Genomic DNA, 14,759 nt, shown 5'->3' on the forward strand with positions numbered 1-14,759 from the left:
TAGATAATTCATTTGATGATTGAGAACACTTTCATGATTATTGAATCATGTGTCAAACTTTATTGAATTCTAAGTCTACAAGTATTTTATGAATTCAATGTGATGATTTTCTTTTGAATCATAATGTTTATCTTTGACATTTGGCATTGATCAATGGTCAAGCATCATAGATTCACAGTATGAAATGATTTAGTTTGACAATTATGTATATTTCTCTTTATTGTTTGAATACACACACACACAAATCTTAACAAATCATAATGGGAAAATAACACTAATCCGATTCTAGAACCCAAATCCATCCACGAACCCGAATAGGTAACTTAGTTGATTAATGACTTCATCGGAGCAATTCAACATCTGATAATGTCCGTCTAGGAATGTCTAAGGCTATGTTGGATGGACTAGAAAATCCTACAAGGAACCACAGTACTCTACCTGGGAACTTTCCTAATACACTAACACCCAAAGCCAATGAACCTCTACAAGTAAAGGGACAAATTGAACTAAACACACTAAAACCTTGTGAATATTTGGAAACAAGTTATTAAACCTAAGGAGAAAGAAAAATATCATCTCTAACCTTATAATATAGTCATAACCATTTCAAATAACTATACTAAATATTTTAAAAAGGTAATGCAGAACAATCCATGTGATGGAAGGCTATTTAAAATCTTTTACAATAGTTTTTGTTTTGCTTGGTGTGGATGTCCCTTTCATTCATATCTACAGGAGGCTTAATCTGCATCCACTCCCTTATCCATGTGTGCCTAAAATACCTGATTGTATTATTTCTTCAATTTTTTCCAAATGTCAAGTGATGTCAACTTGTCTTGACCATTTGATTGAATATATTATTAATTGTGTATACACTTTTTGGAAATTAAGCAATACAAAAAAGTTCATAAAGTTCAAAAAGATATTCAGATCCAAATCTTAAGACTATTTATAGAGAAAATCTTATACAAACTCTCTTGCTTAAATAAATTATACATTTGCCCAGCAGTTTCATTGTAGCCTTTGGAGTATTTTTCTAGTGTTAATTGCAAGCTTTTGTAGTTCAACTTTCTTAGTCAATGTCTAATATTATTGGGGTTTCTCTTTTGTACATCAAATATATTTTTCTTCACTATCTGTCTCGGTAGCTGCAGTCAAATAAATGAATTAGCTCCTTCAGGGATACTAGTTACAAAAAAATCTTCCTTTCCTTTTGAAGCTCTAAATAGAATGCTATTTAGCATCATCTAGTAAAAGGAATTATTTCCTGTACAGAGCATTCGTCTAAGCATGATGATTCTCACTAGACATTGTGCAATGCAAGATCACAATTGAAGAGATACAACAATTACAAGCAATTGCAGCCATCTTGCATATCACTTTGCATACATACATCAGTTAATGTTAAAAAAAACATTCAACAAAATGTTCCTTAAATAGATATATTATAAATGCTGAGAATATAAATCAAATGAGAAGTTTAATCAACATAACCTTCTTGCCCGTGAGCTTCTCACAAAGACTGGAAAGGCTCCAACTTCTTAAAGGTCTTAGTTTCTGGCATGCAATACTGGCCAGATCCTCTATTCCTCGCACATTAACATTATAATCATTTCGCATCCTAAATGCATCACCGGCTATAGAAACACCAACCTAGAAAAACTCACTCAGTAAAATATCTAAATAGAATCAATACATCTTTAATATCATTAATGCATGCATTCAAACAACCAAAATAACTAAACCAATTGTGTGTGTGTAACCATCAAAGTTAAAATAAAAGCACACCTTTACTGAAGACTCATCGTCCAAAAGTGACTGTAAAGCTGGAGGAATGCCAGAATGAATGATATGCATCACATCACAGCGATCACTATCCAAGCAAATTTGTAACACTGCCACCTTACCGGGTATCTCACCCACTACATACACAAAAGAAAACGAATTACACATCAGCAAGGAAAGGCTGTAGCTGGAACTTTTGTAAATCATCTAATGTCAAATCACCTATAATACACTTACCTACACACATAAAAGTGTGCAAACTAGTAAAGGCTACTGCAATTCACAGACAACCTACTCCAACAACAATGGGAGCCTAGATATGAATGTAAAGATTGTATAGAGATTTCTCATTTCATCTTTAATTCATATGCCTTATGCATCTAATAAACAGCTCAATTTTCATTGTTGAAATGCATAGACCGATGAATTGAACCGTGAATCATATGCAAATGAGGTGCAATAATTAAAAAATTATTCCCTTGACACTTTTCACTGGTTATGATTGGAAGTAGATTGCAAGTGTACAAGTGCGGATATAAATGAATGCTTGATTGTTGAAGAACGATGGAGCTTGTTACTTGTTCGATAAGGAATGATTTTGAAATAGGAGATTATTCTTACAAGATTGGATATTGTTCAATGCTGTACCATGTGATGGAACTCTAATTTTTCGATATTCCATTTAAGAAATAAGTTTGGAGATTGATGAAGGATTGTCAAACCATATCTTGGTATACATAAACCTGTTTCATAGAAAAGATTTCACTTTCCATATAACCATGTATAAACCAAATAAGTACCAAGATGTAAAAGGTGCAGTAGAAGATGATTTGACATACAATGAAAAAGTGCAATGTGATTGCAAAGTTGTGGAATGAATATACAACAAAAATGCCATTCAGTTTCGTGAATATTTCCAAAATTGTTGAGAATTGAGTAATATACTCAATTCGGAAGAATCTCAGTAAAGACAAGCAGACTAATAACAAAATCAGAGCACACACACACATGTAGATTTCACTCTGCTCTCCTTACAATCAAACGTGCTTCTCTGTTGAGGTTTGCATATGATGAATGTAAAAAAATCTCAGCCATATGAACTGGAGTAATCTGGAAGCCTATGAAGTCGAACTGAGATCGACAAGAGAAACGTTTAATCCAGTAAACATGTAACAGCCATACGAGTACCTTGACGTTATTGATGGTCTGAGAAAGAATACTGCAAAAGCTGAAGGAAATTGTTTGTTTGGAGGAGGGGAATATGAAGGGACATTGATCCAGTATACAAATGGAGTTATTGAAGCTGGAAACCTTTTGATAGTTGGAGCCTAAAGCCGGACAATACCTACAACAAAGAATAGCTTGAGACAATATAAAGCTACACAAGAAGTCATTAGCCAATGAAATGGTATCTAAGGAAAATTGCACTAAGACATGATCTTGGTTAGAAGCCATATAAACAATGTTCCATAGCAGACAGGACCCCCGACCAAGCAATACAAATAGCCTTCAGTATTGGAAGGATATAAAATGATAGTCATTACAAAACAGTGAAATTCATTTCTAGCATCAATGGCATAGAATATGATCACAAAAATGTCTACAAGAGTCGTTGAGTAAAAAATACATCTCCATGATTTAGCAATTTAAAATGAGTGAGCGTCTTCATCTCCAAATACGGATGCACAAAACCAGTATAAAATGAATTGTGGCATTGTTTGAGGAGAAATAGATAAAAATACTTTATGCCGGAGAGATAGATGACTCTCATGGAAGATTACTGGACTTCACCCCCTGCAGATCCATATTTGAAAATACTTCCTTTGACAGGGTAAAGCAACATCTTCATTTAGTTTCCAAAGGAGCCTCCATTCCTAATAAAGATGATGGATGCTTGAAGCAGATATGCCAGAGTTTGCATAGCCAGAAAACGATTGCACCCAACACTCGATATTTTCAAGAGAACCATATAAAGATGATTGCAGATCTCACCCGACAAGATTAGAAGCTCTCCAAACAAGTTGCAGGGATGATCGCACACATGGTTGCGTATAGGAGTTGGAGTACTTTGGCAGTATTAAAATCATTATATCCAGTCATCAAATATCTGGGAGTTGAATTCTTCATTGAGGGAAAGTACCATTCATTCCATTAACAGAAGAAATTAGTTGATACAAAATATATATATATATATATATATATATATATATATATATATATATATATATATATATATATATATTCCTGCAGCAATAATCCTAAAGTCAAAATACAAAATGCGATCAAATAAACCCCTACTTATTTGATTGATCCTCTACGAAGTATCGATGGTCAATCGATGAAGAAAGGAGCTTCATCGCAGGAGTTGAAAGAATTATAAAGTGACTGCTGATTATAAGAATTAATAATATTTATCTCTCCAAGATATAAGTTAATTACAAATTAACCAAAAGAAGAGGTGTGATCACTAAAGGTTTATTTAACTAAAAATTTCTTATTTATAAGAAAAGTCCTAGACTTTCATTTATGAAAGGATGCCTTACTTCTATTTCCAATATATAAATATGTAAAACTATCCAACAAGAAGACATATTCGACATTCGGAAGAGAAATACAAATTTAATAGGTTTATTTGTAAGGAGAAATAAATATGGCTTTATAATATGAATTCAAACTGCAGATGATTCATCCTATATAATCATTTTTAAATTATGTATACAATTTAAATATCAAATAAGTGGACACAGTCATTTAGCATCTTTAATATGATCATCATAGATACAATGAAATATCGAATTGTTTCCGTATTTGTGTCCAGTTTGTCTTCCTACCACAAGAGTTAAAAATTCAATTGGAACTAATTTAAGATTGCATATATATTTGATCTATCACATCTTGATTATTTAATTGTTGACAGTATAAGTGCGTAGAATTTTATAAAGTTGTATGTGAAAAGCTTCATTGCAGTTGACTCTATTGCTCAGATGAGTAGAGGCACTGGTCTTTTTATTATTGAAGTCAGAAAATCTATATCTTCCTTCTTACAAGCATCCAATCTATTATTGACAAACATTCTACAAAACATGTAACCATTTAAAACACTCAGCATTTAGTTTCATTTTAATTGAGTTCAAGGACTTTGCCAACCGAAGAACTCTCCAAAGCTTATATTCGCTATAGAAAATATCTGAGCCAAGTAATCTGGTTTAAGGAGAAGGTCTACCCGCCTAGGTGTAGTGGAGCCTGAACTGTAGGGGAATCAAGGTGATTCTCGTTCATTGGCCAGAATTGATTGTAGAATCCTATCGAAGAAGTGGCAGGCTCTTGGATTTCCAATCTGCGGTATTGGGAACCAACACCATGTTTGTGTAAATATATAAAAGAAATTCAATTATTTCTATTAGAGTTTATGAAAAAAAATTATTCGATTTTAAAGTATTCTTTAACTTTATAACATTATTAAAACTATTAAACTAGCAAACTACCAAATTTTCATAGAACATACATCTTCCTATACTAACTTATGGATGATATTATATTCGTAATAAAAAGCCACCATCTCAAAGATGTAGTATTCAAGTACACATATTATGGCTAATATTTGGGAGAGGTATAAACCTTGTGTAAGTGAAAGTACACAAAGTCCAAGCCTATTCTATCTTTACCAATAATGAAACTATTCAATGATTGTGTGTATATGCATGCACACAGAAATGACAGAAAGAGGTGCACAATCAGTGAACCACAGAAACACGTTCCCCCACCCCCACCCACCAAAACCTCAAGCTTCTAGAATGAGGACATCTCTATGATGCAAGTACGGGGAGCTGATGTCTTGCCAATGCCACCAAGGCAGCTGGAACATGTCCAAAATACTAGAGGTGCCAAGACATCTCCATGGACCCAGCAGTCCCTTGAGCATCCCAAGGACATTAGGAAGTTTCCTATCCTAGGGGCATTAGAAAGGAGCTTTTTTATTATTTTCCTCGATTTTAGTACCTACAGTTGAACCCTAAAGGCACGTGGGCCCCATCTATGCTCTCTTGCCATTATAAATGTCAATTTTATAGCTTCGGTCAGATTGAAATAATAAAAGAAAACAAATAGTTGTATCAGTGTATAAATCATTATGCGTTTACACTACCCTTGATTAACAATTATTAAATATATCTATATTATATTATATATAATTGAGTTGGATATTTAATGATTATTATCAAGGAAAATATACTGATTATATAATTGATTAATTCATCACCTTATCCTAATTTGATGAGGCATATCTCATGGAGAGACATGCCCCTACGTGGACTTTGTCCACATAGGTACATGCCTCTCCATGAGACATGTCCCTTGTGATACGTATATAATCTCATCGGGCAAGAGTATCATTACAAGCAACAGTCCTCTCTGACACTTGCGTACTATTTTGACAGCCGTGCACAAGGAAAGTTATATCAGCACCATATCCAAGAGCGCTTACACATTAATTAAATTTTAAAGGTATTACATTTGATCTACGAACCTCAACATGGTATCAAAGCCAGGTTGGAGGAAGATCAAATGATAGAAGGGAAATAAAAGTAAGGAGATATCGGACTCAACATTTTAATCAACATCCTGCCCATCGAATATTTTGATTTATATTCGGTGAAAGTGAATAATCATCATTCTAGAGGAATGAATGATTCTGTGGGAGGAAAAAATACTCCCTGAGACTGGTTGTTGATACAGATGGACGAAAAGTTGTTTTATCTTGATCATTGCTTCCCGTCCACTGCTGATGTGCAAGGCTAGTAGAATGGGGATCAGACCCCACTACACAGAAAGCAACTGCATTGTCGACAAGATGATCCGTTTGTTGACATGAAACAAAATTTGCAATATAGGTGTCACTGATCATATCATCGTTGTGCAGCCGTTCAATTATTGGAAGATTGTCATCATTCACACAAGGTGAATGTAATGTCCCCATTTTGGCTAACATCATTTTGCGTGCCGGATCAGTCTACCATGGACTCTCGTAGACTGGTGGTTGTGATGAGAGAGTCATTCCGGCGTTTATTTGACGATTAGATGGTTTATTATGCTCTTGGAGATATTATTTTATCATTACTTTTTTATACGCAGCCTACATGTTATAATTTTAAGTTGAGTTGCACTTTTTATTTTATAAAGTTATTTTATTATAAAAGTGCATTATAATGGGATTTTATAATGGATGTTTCTAGAAGTTCTTAGTAACTTCTTAGAAAAGGATGCTTCTAGAAGTCCTTAGTAACTTCTTAGAAAAGTAAATAAATAGAGGGCTTGGCCTCTCATTTGCATGAACGGGATTTGATAATTCAACTACATTCTCTTTGAGCATTTGTGGCACCATCCAGTTCTGCAAATATTTAGCATAATCCTTGAGAACGATACCTCTCAAGAGATTGCATAACTGAGGAAGTGAAGGACCTTCTGAAGGGTTGCACTTTGGAAGTGGTATTCAGCCATTTCAAGTTGAGCTTAATTTGTATACTCAGACTACCTGAGGGTTTGATTTCTTTGAAAAAAGCAAAACCAAAAAAAAAAAGCAGGCCGAAAAAGTAAAGCGAAAAAACAAATCTGAAAAAAAAAGCAAGTAGAAAAGCACAGAATCGAAAAAGCAGTCCGAAAAAGCAGCTCGAAAAAGCGGTCCGAAAAAGCAGCTCGAAAAAGTAGATACGAAAAAGCTGATTCGAAAAAGCATTTCAAGTTGAGCTTCATTGAGATTTCAAACTAGGGTTGAAAGTGAACATCTCTGGAGTCATTTTGGTGAAAAGATTGCATCATATTTGTTAGAAGGGTTTTGTATATTTATGTACAAATCTGATGCAAAACTGGTCATTTTCAAAGATCAGATTGGGAGCATATTTGGAGTCATAAATTCATCATACCTGGTTTGAAATTCAAGTTGCCAAAATGACTCTAGAGATGTTCACTTTCAACCCTAGTCTGAAAACTCAATGAAGCTCAACTTGAAATGATTTTTCGAATTGCTTTTTCAGATCAGCTTTTTCGTATTTGTTTTTTTGCTTTGCTTTTTCGGCCTGCTTTTTTTTCGGTTCTACTTTTTTCGAAGAAATCAAACCCTCAAGTAGTCTGAGTAGACAAATTAAGCTCAACTTGAAATGGTTGAATACCACTTCCAAAGTGCAACCCTTCAGAAGGTCTTTCACTTCCTCAGTTATGCAATCTCTTGAGAAGTATCGTTTTCGAGGATTATGCTGAATATTTGCAGACCTGGATGGTGCCACAAATGCTCAAAGAGAATGTAGTTGAATTATCAAATCCCGTCCATGCAAGTGAGAGGCCAAGCCCTCTATTTATTTACTTTTCTAAGAAGTTACTAAGGACTTCTAGAAGCATCCTTTTCTAAGAAGTTACTAAGAACTTCTAGAAACATCCATTATAAAATCCCATTATAATGCACTTTTATAATAAAATAACTTTATAAAATAAAAAGTGCAACTCAACTTAAAATTATAACATGTAGGCCGGGTATAAAAAAGTAATGATAAAATAATCTCTCCAAGAGCATAATAAACCATCCAATCCTCAAATGAATGCCAGAATGACTCTCTCATCACAACCACCAGTCTACGAGAGTCCATGGTAGATTGATCCGGCACGCAAAACAATGTCAACCAAAATGGGGACATTATAGTCCGCCCTTCCTAAAATTGCTTGTCCCCAAGCAATGGCCGAACAACAACCCAATCAATCCACCTAATCCCAAATGTAGTCATGAACTATACTGTTGTCAGTCAACATAGGCTCCTGCAACAACCTCTGAAAATTAACCAAGAGGAAACCATAATCAAACTGGCGAATACAACTCACCCAAACTCCAAAGTCAGGAACCCATGAGAAACAAGCTCTCGAAATATCAGAACCCAAGTAGAGTAGATAACCCAAACTGCCAACATAGTAAGTACCATCAACGCATCCCATTGGCCTATGCGGAATGCACAATACAACTCTGCAACAACGGTGAATACTCCCGCATGAAACTGCACCAAATACAAAGAATCCACATACTGTACATCTATTGCAGTTAACACAACTCTGCAGATTACCGGCCACTGTCTCATAACCATAACACCCATGCACTGCTGATGATGAATAGTCATTAGACGGTAGATAGCAAAACGAGAGCCCAGTCCAAACCTGTCTACCATCAACTCCTCAACACATGGATCAAAAGTAAACCGATGAACATATCTTGCAATATAATGCTGGTAAAAAGAACCAATCCCAGTCAAAGACTCATCCTGCAGATGTGATACGACCAACTGTGACTGATCATCAGCTAAGTCAGATATGATGATATAGCCAAGGGCGCAGAATCAACAACAACATCACTAGTCTCTGTGCCCTTCAAGTCAAAGATACCACAATGCTTAGCTGTAGCGCCTAACTCAGCTGAACCTACCTCCAATGGAAACGGACCAAATATGCCAATACTAGTGTCGTGGACAGATATATCCTCATCTCCACTGCCTCTATCAACCTCGACCATGGACATCCTCGGTCAACAAACACCACGGTCCGTGATTGTACGGAATCTGGTAAAGACTGAAGTCGTTCTAACTCCATGGTCACCTTAGCTAAATGAAACTATGACTCCTTGAAAGCCAACTGTGTACTCTCAAGAAACTCAAAAGTCACCTCGAGCTACTGAGTAAGCTCACTCACCTCATCTTCCTTGACCAATAACGCATCATATGTTGTACTGCCCCACTCCATAAGATAATCTCTATCAACTACCAACTGCATATAATCCTGTCTTAGAATCCGGATAGCCTCCCATAAAGAGTGGATCTTTGTCAAGGAAAGATAACTGCCTCCCTGCTCATCACTAGTAGGAGAACCCCATCCATAAACTGCTAACAACTGACGAACAGCATCAAAATGCTTGCAAGCGATAGAAATATCTCACTCGCCAACTCTCAGCTGACTAGACACATGATTGTGCCGACTGGTCGAACTCCTATACTCTATCCCTGGTACACTGTCCAAAGGAGTAACCTCAGAATAGCTATCATCTGTAATACTCAAATCCTGGGACTCTTCTGTAAACTCTGTCATCTCTAAGAAATCATCAACATGTGACCTAACTGTAAAAGAAAACTAAGTCCCTGCTATACGCGCTAACTCCCGAACTGAGCTCACCTCAAGACAAAGCTCGTCCACATGTCTCTCAGAATCCTGGAGAGCTAACTAAATACACACCAAGGAATTCCAAGTATCCTCCAGCTCATGAGAAAGCCGGTCAACCTCCTCCTCCTTCTTCTTCAATGCATCTAAATAGATCCCTGCAAGATTAAGGAGATGATCACGATTGAAAGTAGGTTTATGTAACTTACCTTCATTGCCTCCATGCCTTCCTTGATCTGTTGTAAGTTGTCACAAGAAGAACCTATTGTGACTCCTTTCTGTCTCTCCTACAGTTGGATCATCCAAATGTGATTCTCAATCAATCCATGTATCCTGTCATGATGAGATAAAGTCGTGACAATATTCTTGTCCCTTGTCTTCAGCTGGCTTGCCATACCAAGTAAAGAGCTACTAGCCTCTATCTCATGTGAAGAAGCATCCAACTGTGCTTGATACTCATTTTCTACAAGTCCTGAATGCTCACTTTCTGATCAACTGTACTATCCTCAAACATGATAATATCCTCAACTGCTGTAACTTCATCCAGCCCAACTGTACTGGAATCACTATCTCTGTCAATCACACAATCCGGTTTGCCTATGATATCACCTTCTGGCTCAACCTGCACAACGTCTGTAACCCCTTCTACCTGTGAAGATGATGCAGATAAACCATTACCTGAAGATGTGCTAATGTCTCCCTGTATCGAGTTAGCATGTCTGTTAAACTCCTTATAAAAGTTTCTGGCTGTCATAGGGAAGGTACGATCCTTAGGCCTATCAAAACGTTCAATCAGTCTCTCCGTAAACTCTACATATGAGGTAATGTGTGCATGACCCATAGTGACCATACCATGATGCCACCACTCGTGTGCTAACCCATCCAAGTGAATTGCTGCATACTTAATAGCTTCTTCCTCAGGCATAGGATTCATTTGAAAGTATGTGTCAAGCTTTTGAACCCAAGCTCTTGCTGTAGACTTCCCCGAGCCATCATAATATGATAACTGAAGTTTCCCTACTTTCTTCCGTAGCTCATAGCTCTGGTTCCTGTCATGTCCACGTGGCATATGCTTCATTTGCACATCTATATACTCCCTAAAGGTAATTGCAGCAATAAAATCTGGACCTCCGACTTCCCAATCTCTCCTCAATTGGTCCTGTATATTAGTGATCTGGGGCTCTGGTACGAGCTGCTCTGGAGCTCTAGGAGGAACTGTGGGAATAATGGGCCTCGAACTCACTGTCCTAGTTTGTTGGGGTGCATGACCGAAATTGTTCCCAACTTGTTCGCCTCCATTATGTGTCCCATCCTAATTATTACCACTCTGGTTATTACCGTTCTAATTATTTCCTCCACCCACATTAGCATTCAACCCCATTTGACGAGCCATCATCTACATTCATAAGCTCCAATCTCTGACTCTGTTCCTGTGCTCTTTGCTCTGCTGATCACTGTCCCTGTGCTAAGGTGTCTAATAACTATAAGAATCTTTCCTTTCCCTAATCTGGACCGGCATTCATTTTGTCAAACATTTTTCTCTCTATCTGGCTATTCCAAATTCCCAATAAGACCTCCACAGGATGGCAAGAAACCACTCTGATACCACTGGGAATGATGCAACAATGTTGTCTATATGCTGAAGATACAGTGATCAGGCTGCAACCTTAATCTGTCCCAAATCCAGCAACTGTACGGTCTGCAAGTACAGCCGTACCTGTACGGCCCTGTTTGATTTTAGTATAAATTGTTTCCTTCTCCTAACGATGCTAAATCAAGCATAGTCTAAATCGCCCAGGTCTTAGGAATGCAAAGAAATTGGCAACTTGAATTTCAAACCAGCTGCATTGTCGATAGGATGATCCGTCCGTTGACATGAAACAAAATTTGCAATATAGGTGTCACTGATCATATCATCGTTGTGCAGCCGTTCAATTATTGGAAGATTGTCATCATTCACACAAGGTGAAGCAAGGCCACACTGTGGAAGGAACTGTTGCAAATGTCCTCCAGTATCTTGTTGATTACATTCCATTCATATAGAACCATTCTGATGCAAATCGTGTGTATCCTGCCATAAGGATTCACATGAAGAGGATGGTACGAAAACGATTCGGGAATCAACATGAAGCGGCTGCATACTCAATCTGTGATCCATAGAAGACATAGTTATACCAACTTCCTCTTGTAACTTGAGTAAAGTTTGTCTTAGATCCCATTTTTTGAAGCCTAGCATCACTCACGACCATATTATGGTCCTGGGATCATTTTTGTATTGCTGGTAGGGACGGAGAAAACATGCCCTTCTCTAGAAGGTAATACCTACACCCTTGGATCTGAATGTCCAAAGAAAAGACCATTGGTCTGATGGAGACAAGTTGCAGGACATTCATCAAAACATCCAAAGCCCCAGATGGTTGCAATGCAATGGAGTATAGACTGCTTTGAATGAATCAGTACATTGACTAACAACCATTTTGAAGAAATCAGTACATTGGATGACAATGATTTGAAAAAACTGGGGCATTAGCTGGCAAATTTATAGGAATTACAGTATCTTGGACAGGGACACTGGCCATGGCACTTTCTTGAGCACTTGGAGTTGCCTACCAATTATCTACAATTGCATTCTGTGGTGGTTGTATATAAGCACTACATGTGCTCTCTGTTTGCATCCTAAGTCCTACTCCTGGGCCCAGGAAGCCATTTACAGCATCAACATAACGGTGCTGTGAATTACCCTTTTCGCCAATTACATTAAAATAAGTAAGGTAGTGATCCTGTGCAGAGAAAATAAACACATGTAGCCTGCAGGAACCTTACATGATTCCTTCAAATAAACGTGGAATTAATCCTCTATGAGATTGAAGACAAACCGACTGTGGACATTGCAAAATTTCTATCAGCCAAGCAATCAGACTCGGTCAATGAATGACAAGAAATTAATATTCAATGAGGAATATTACTGAACTTATAAGCCTGCTTTGCCAGGCAAACTCTTTGGAGTTATTGAAGATTGTGGTTTACGGCGGGTCAATAGACATTAAATCAGAGTCTATATCTAATTCAGGCAACCTTAAATATCACAATCATCATTGGAAATAGGAAGTTATGATCAGACATAGCAACTCAATGGACATCGGCAACTAACAAGGATAATCCTCTAACATTCATTGACAGTGACCTCTGATCACAGGCAGACTACAGGGAATATAAGAATACATTCTCACTGGTGATCTAAGTGTATAGAATACTCACAGTAGCAAAGGACAAGCAGGGGAAGTTTCTGCCACTGCTGGCCTTCTCGAATTGTCTCCCTGATATTCAAAAGAGCTGGAAGTCTCCATCTGAGACTGGAGAGATGAGAAAGTCTTGAATACTCGCATACACTATGAGTCCCATACAAATATGGTCATAATAGCATTTATGAGCAGAGGACAACGCAGTGATAAATCATATGTATATACAAATTTTGCTTGAGGAGCCTATGCATGATATAGAAATAATGTGGACCTTGAGAAAGGTTGTTGAAAACCATTTCTGCAACGATGTCAATTCCAGCCTATGGAAAATTTGACAACAATGATGGTGTTTGAAATCTGTCTGTACTCACGGGTGGCAATGCAGTTATTGGGTATCTTGTACAAGGCACTATCAGAATGATCAACCCGAATGAAATGTTGATTTCTATGTGCCCAAATCAATCGATATGGATCTGATGATGAAATCGCAGTTACAAAGCATGTGGACAGGAAGCCTGTCAGTTGTTTAGTAACTGGAAAACTGGAAGAAAAAAAATTAAGTACAAAAAGGGTGTGTATGAGAGACGAGATAAATACATTTATACACTCCAAATTCAAGAGTATGGTCAGCACAATGCTGAAAATATAATGAAAGTCCTAAACTCCCTAGAGTCACCATAAAGTATACAAGGGAGATTGAGTTTAGCGAAAGAAGTTGTCAGAGAGCTGCAATATTTGACAATGAAGAGATAAGTATTTCATACCCTTGAATTATGTTCACGAATTTTTAAGTCATTAATTCATGCTATAACATTGTGATAGTAAATCTAATATGCTTTTATCATTGCTATTTCCCTTCGGGATAGTTTAGTTTTTACGAACTATTTGTAATCTCTCTCTGAAATGCTTTCAGGGTAGATCAAGAAGCATAAGAGTTTGCATTCATGGGACTGAGTTTATGGTTTAAGGCGCTTCTTTGAAGAGAAGAAATTCACGTTCAGAGGGAGTCTAACAGCTCATCTGAGGTAATCTTGAAGAAAGAAATCGGATGATTGATATCAGGGAATCTAAAAAATCCATCGAAAGCAACCTTGAACGAAGAAGTTAGGTGGTTGATGCATGTACTTAGAGCTTCAAATGGAAATCACATTATCATGAATGTTTGGTATTGTCAAGCCTGAGGATAGATCCACAGTTTATTGTATTCACCCATGTTACCATGGAATCAGATGTACATTTGTGTATGGGAAATTTATCTAGTGAACATTTGTGGATATGTGCCCAATGTTGTGAGTCACTTGAAACAAGACATCTTCCATAATTAGAAATGTGAATAGGTCATGCTCCTGTGACAAAGGGAGCAGCTAGAGGTTATGATTCGTTTTAATCTTCAAGGTTCATGGTCATGTTGATTCAAAGGGAGTAGACCATTTTGAGATGGTTTTTCTAGTGAGCAGGAAACTACAATAGGTTGAGAACTATGATTCATGAAATGAAGCTCCATGTGTGTAGGCTCAAAGGCCTTTATACAAATGCCTAAGATGAAATGCT

The 14,759-nt window shown here is 37.1% G+C and overlaps 1 protein-coding gene across 2 annotated transcripts in view; it reads right to left on the reverse strand.

The window, feature by feature from the left end:
* The window catches only part of LOC149528432 (3'-5' exonuclease-like), an 82,924-nt gene that overhangs the window by 36,317 nt on the left and 31,848 nt on the right, over window positions 1–14,759 (reverse strand). For both annotated transcript variants that reach the window (XM_089809194.1, XM_089809195.1), the window contains 2 exons: window positions 1,789–1,922; window positions 1,495–1,653 (listed from right to left, as the gene is read on the reverse strand). In XM_089809194.1, the coding sequence (XP_089665320.1) occupies window positions 1,495–1,653; window positions 1,789–1,922 (293 nt within the window). The remainder of the gene's footprint in view (window positions 1–1,494; window positions 1,654–1,788; window positions 1,923–14,759) is intronic.

The sequence above is a fragment of the Cupressus sempervirens genome, chromosome 11 (genome assembly GCF_028749045.1).
Source record: "Cupressus sempervirens isolate cs-2001-9-10 chromosome 11, ASM2874904v1, whole genome shotgun sequence".
Taxonomy (NCBI): domain Eukaryota; kingdom Viridiplantae; phylum Streptophyta; class Pinopsida; order Cupressales; family Cupressaceae; genus Cupressus; species Cupressus sempervirens.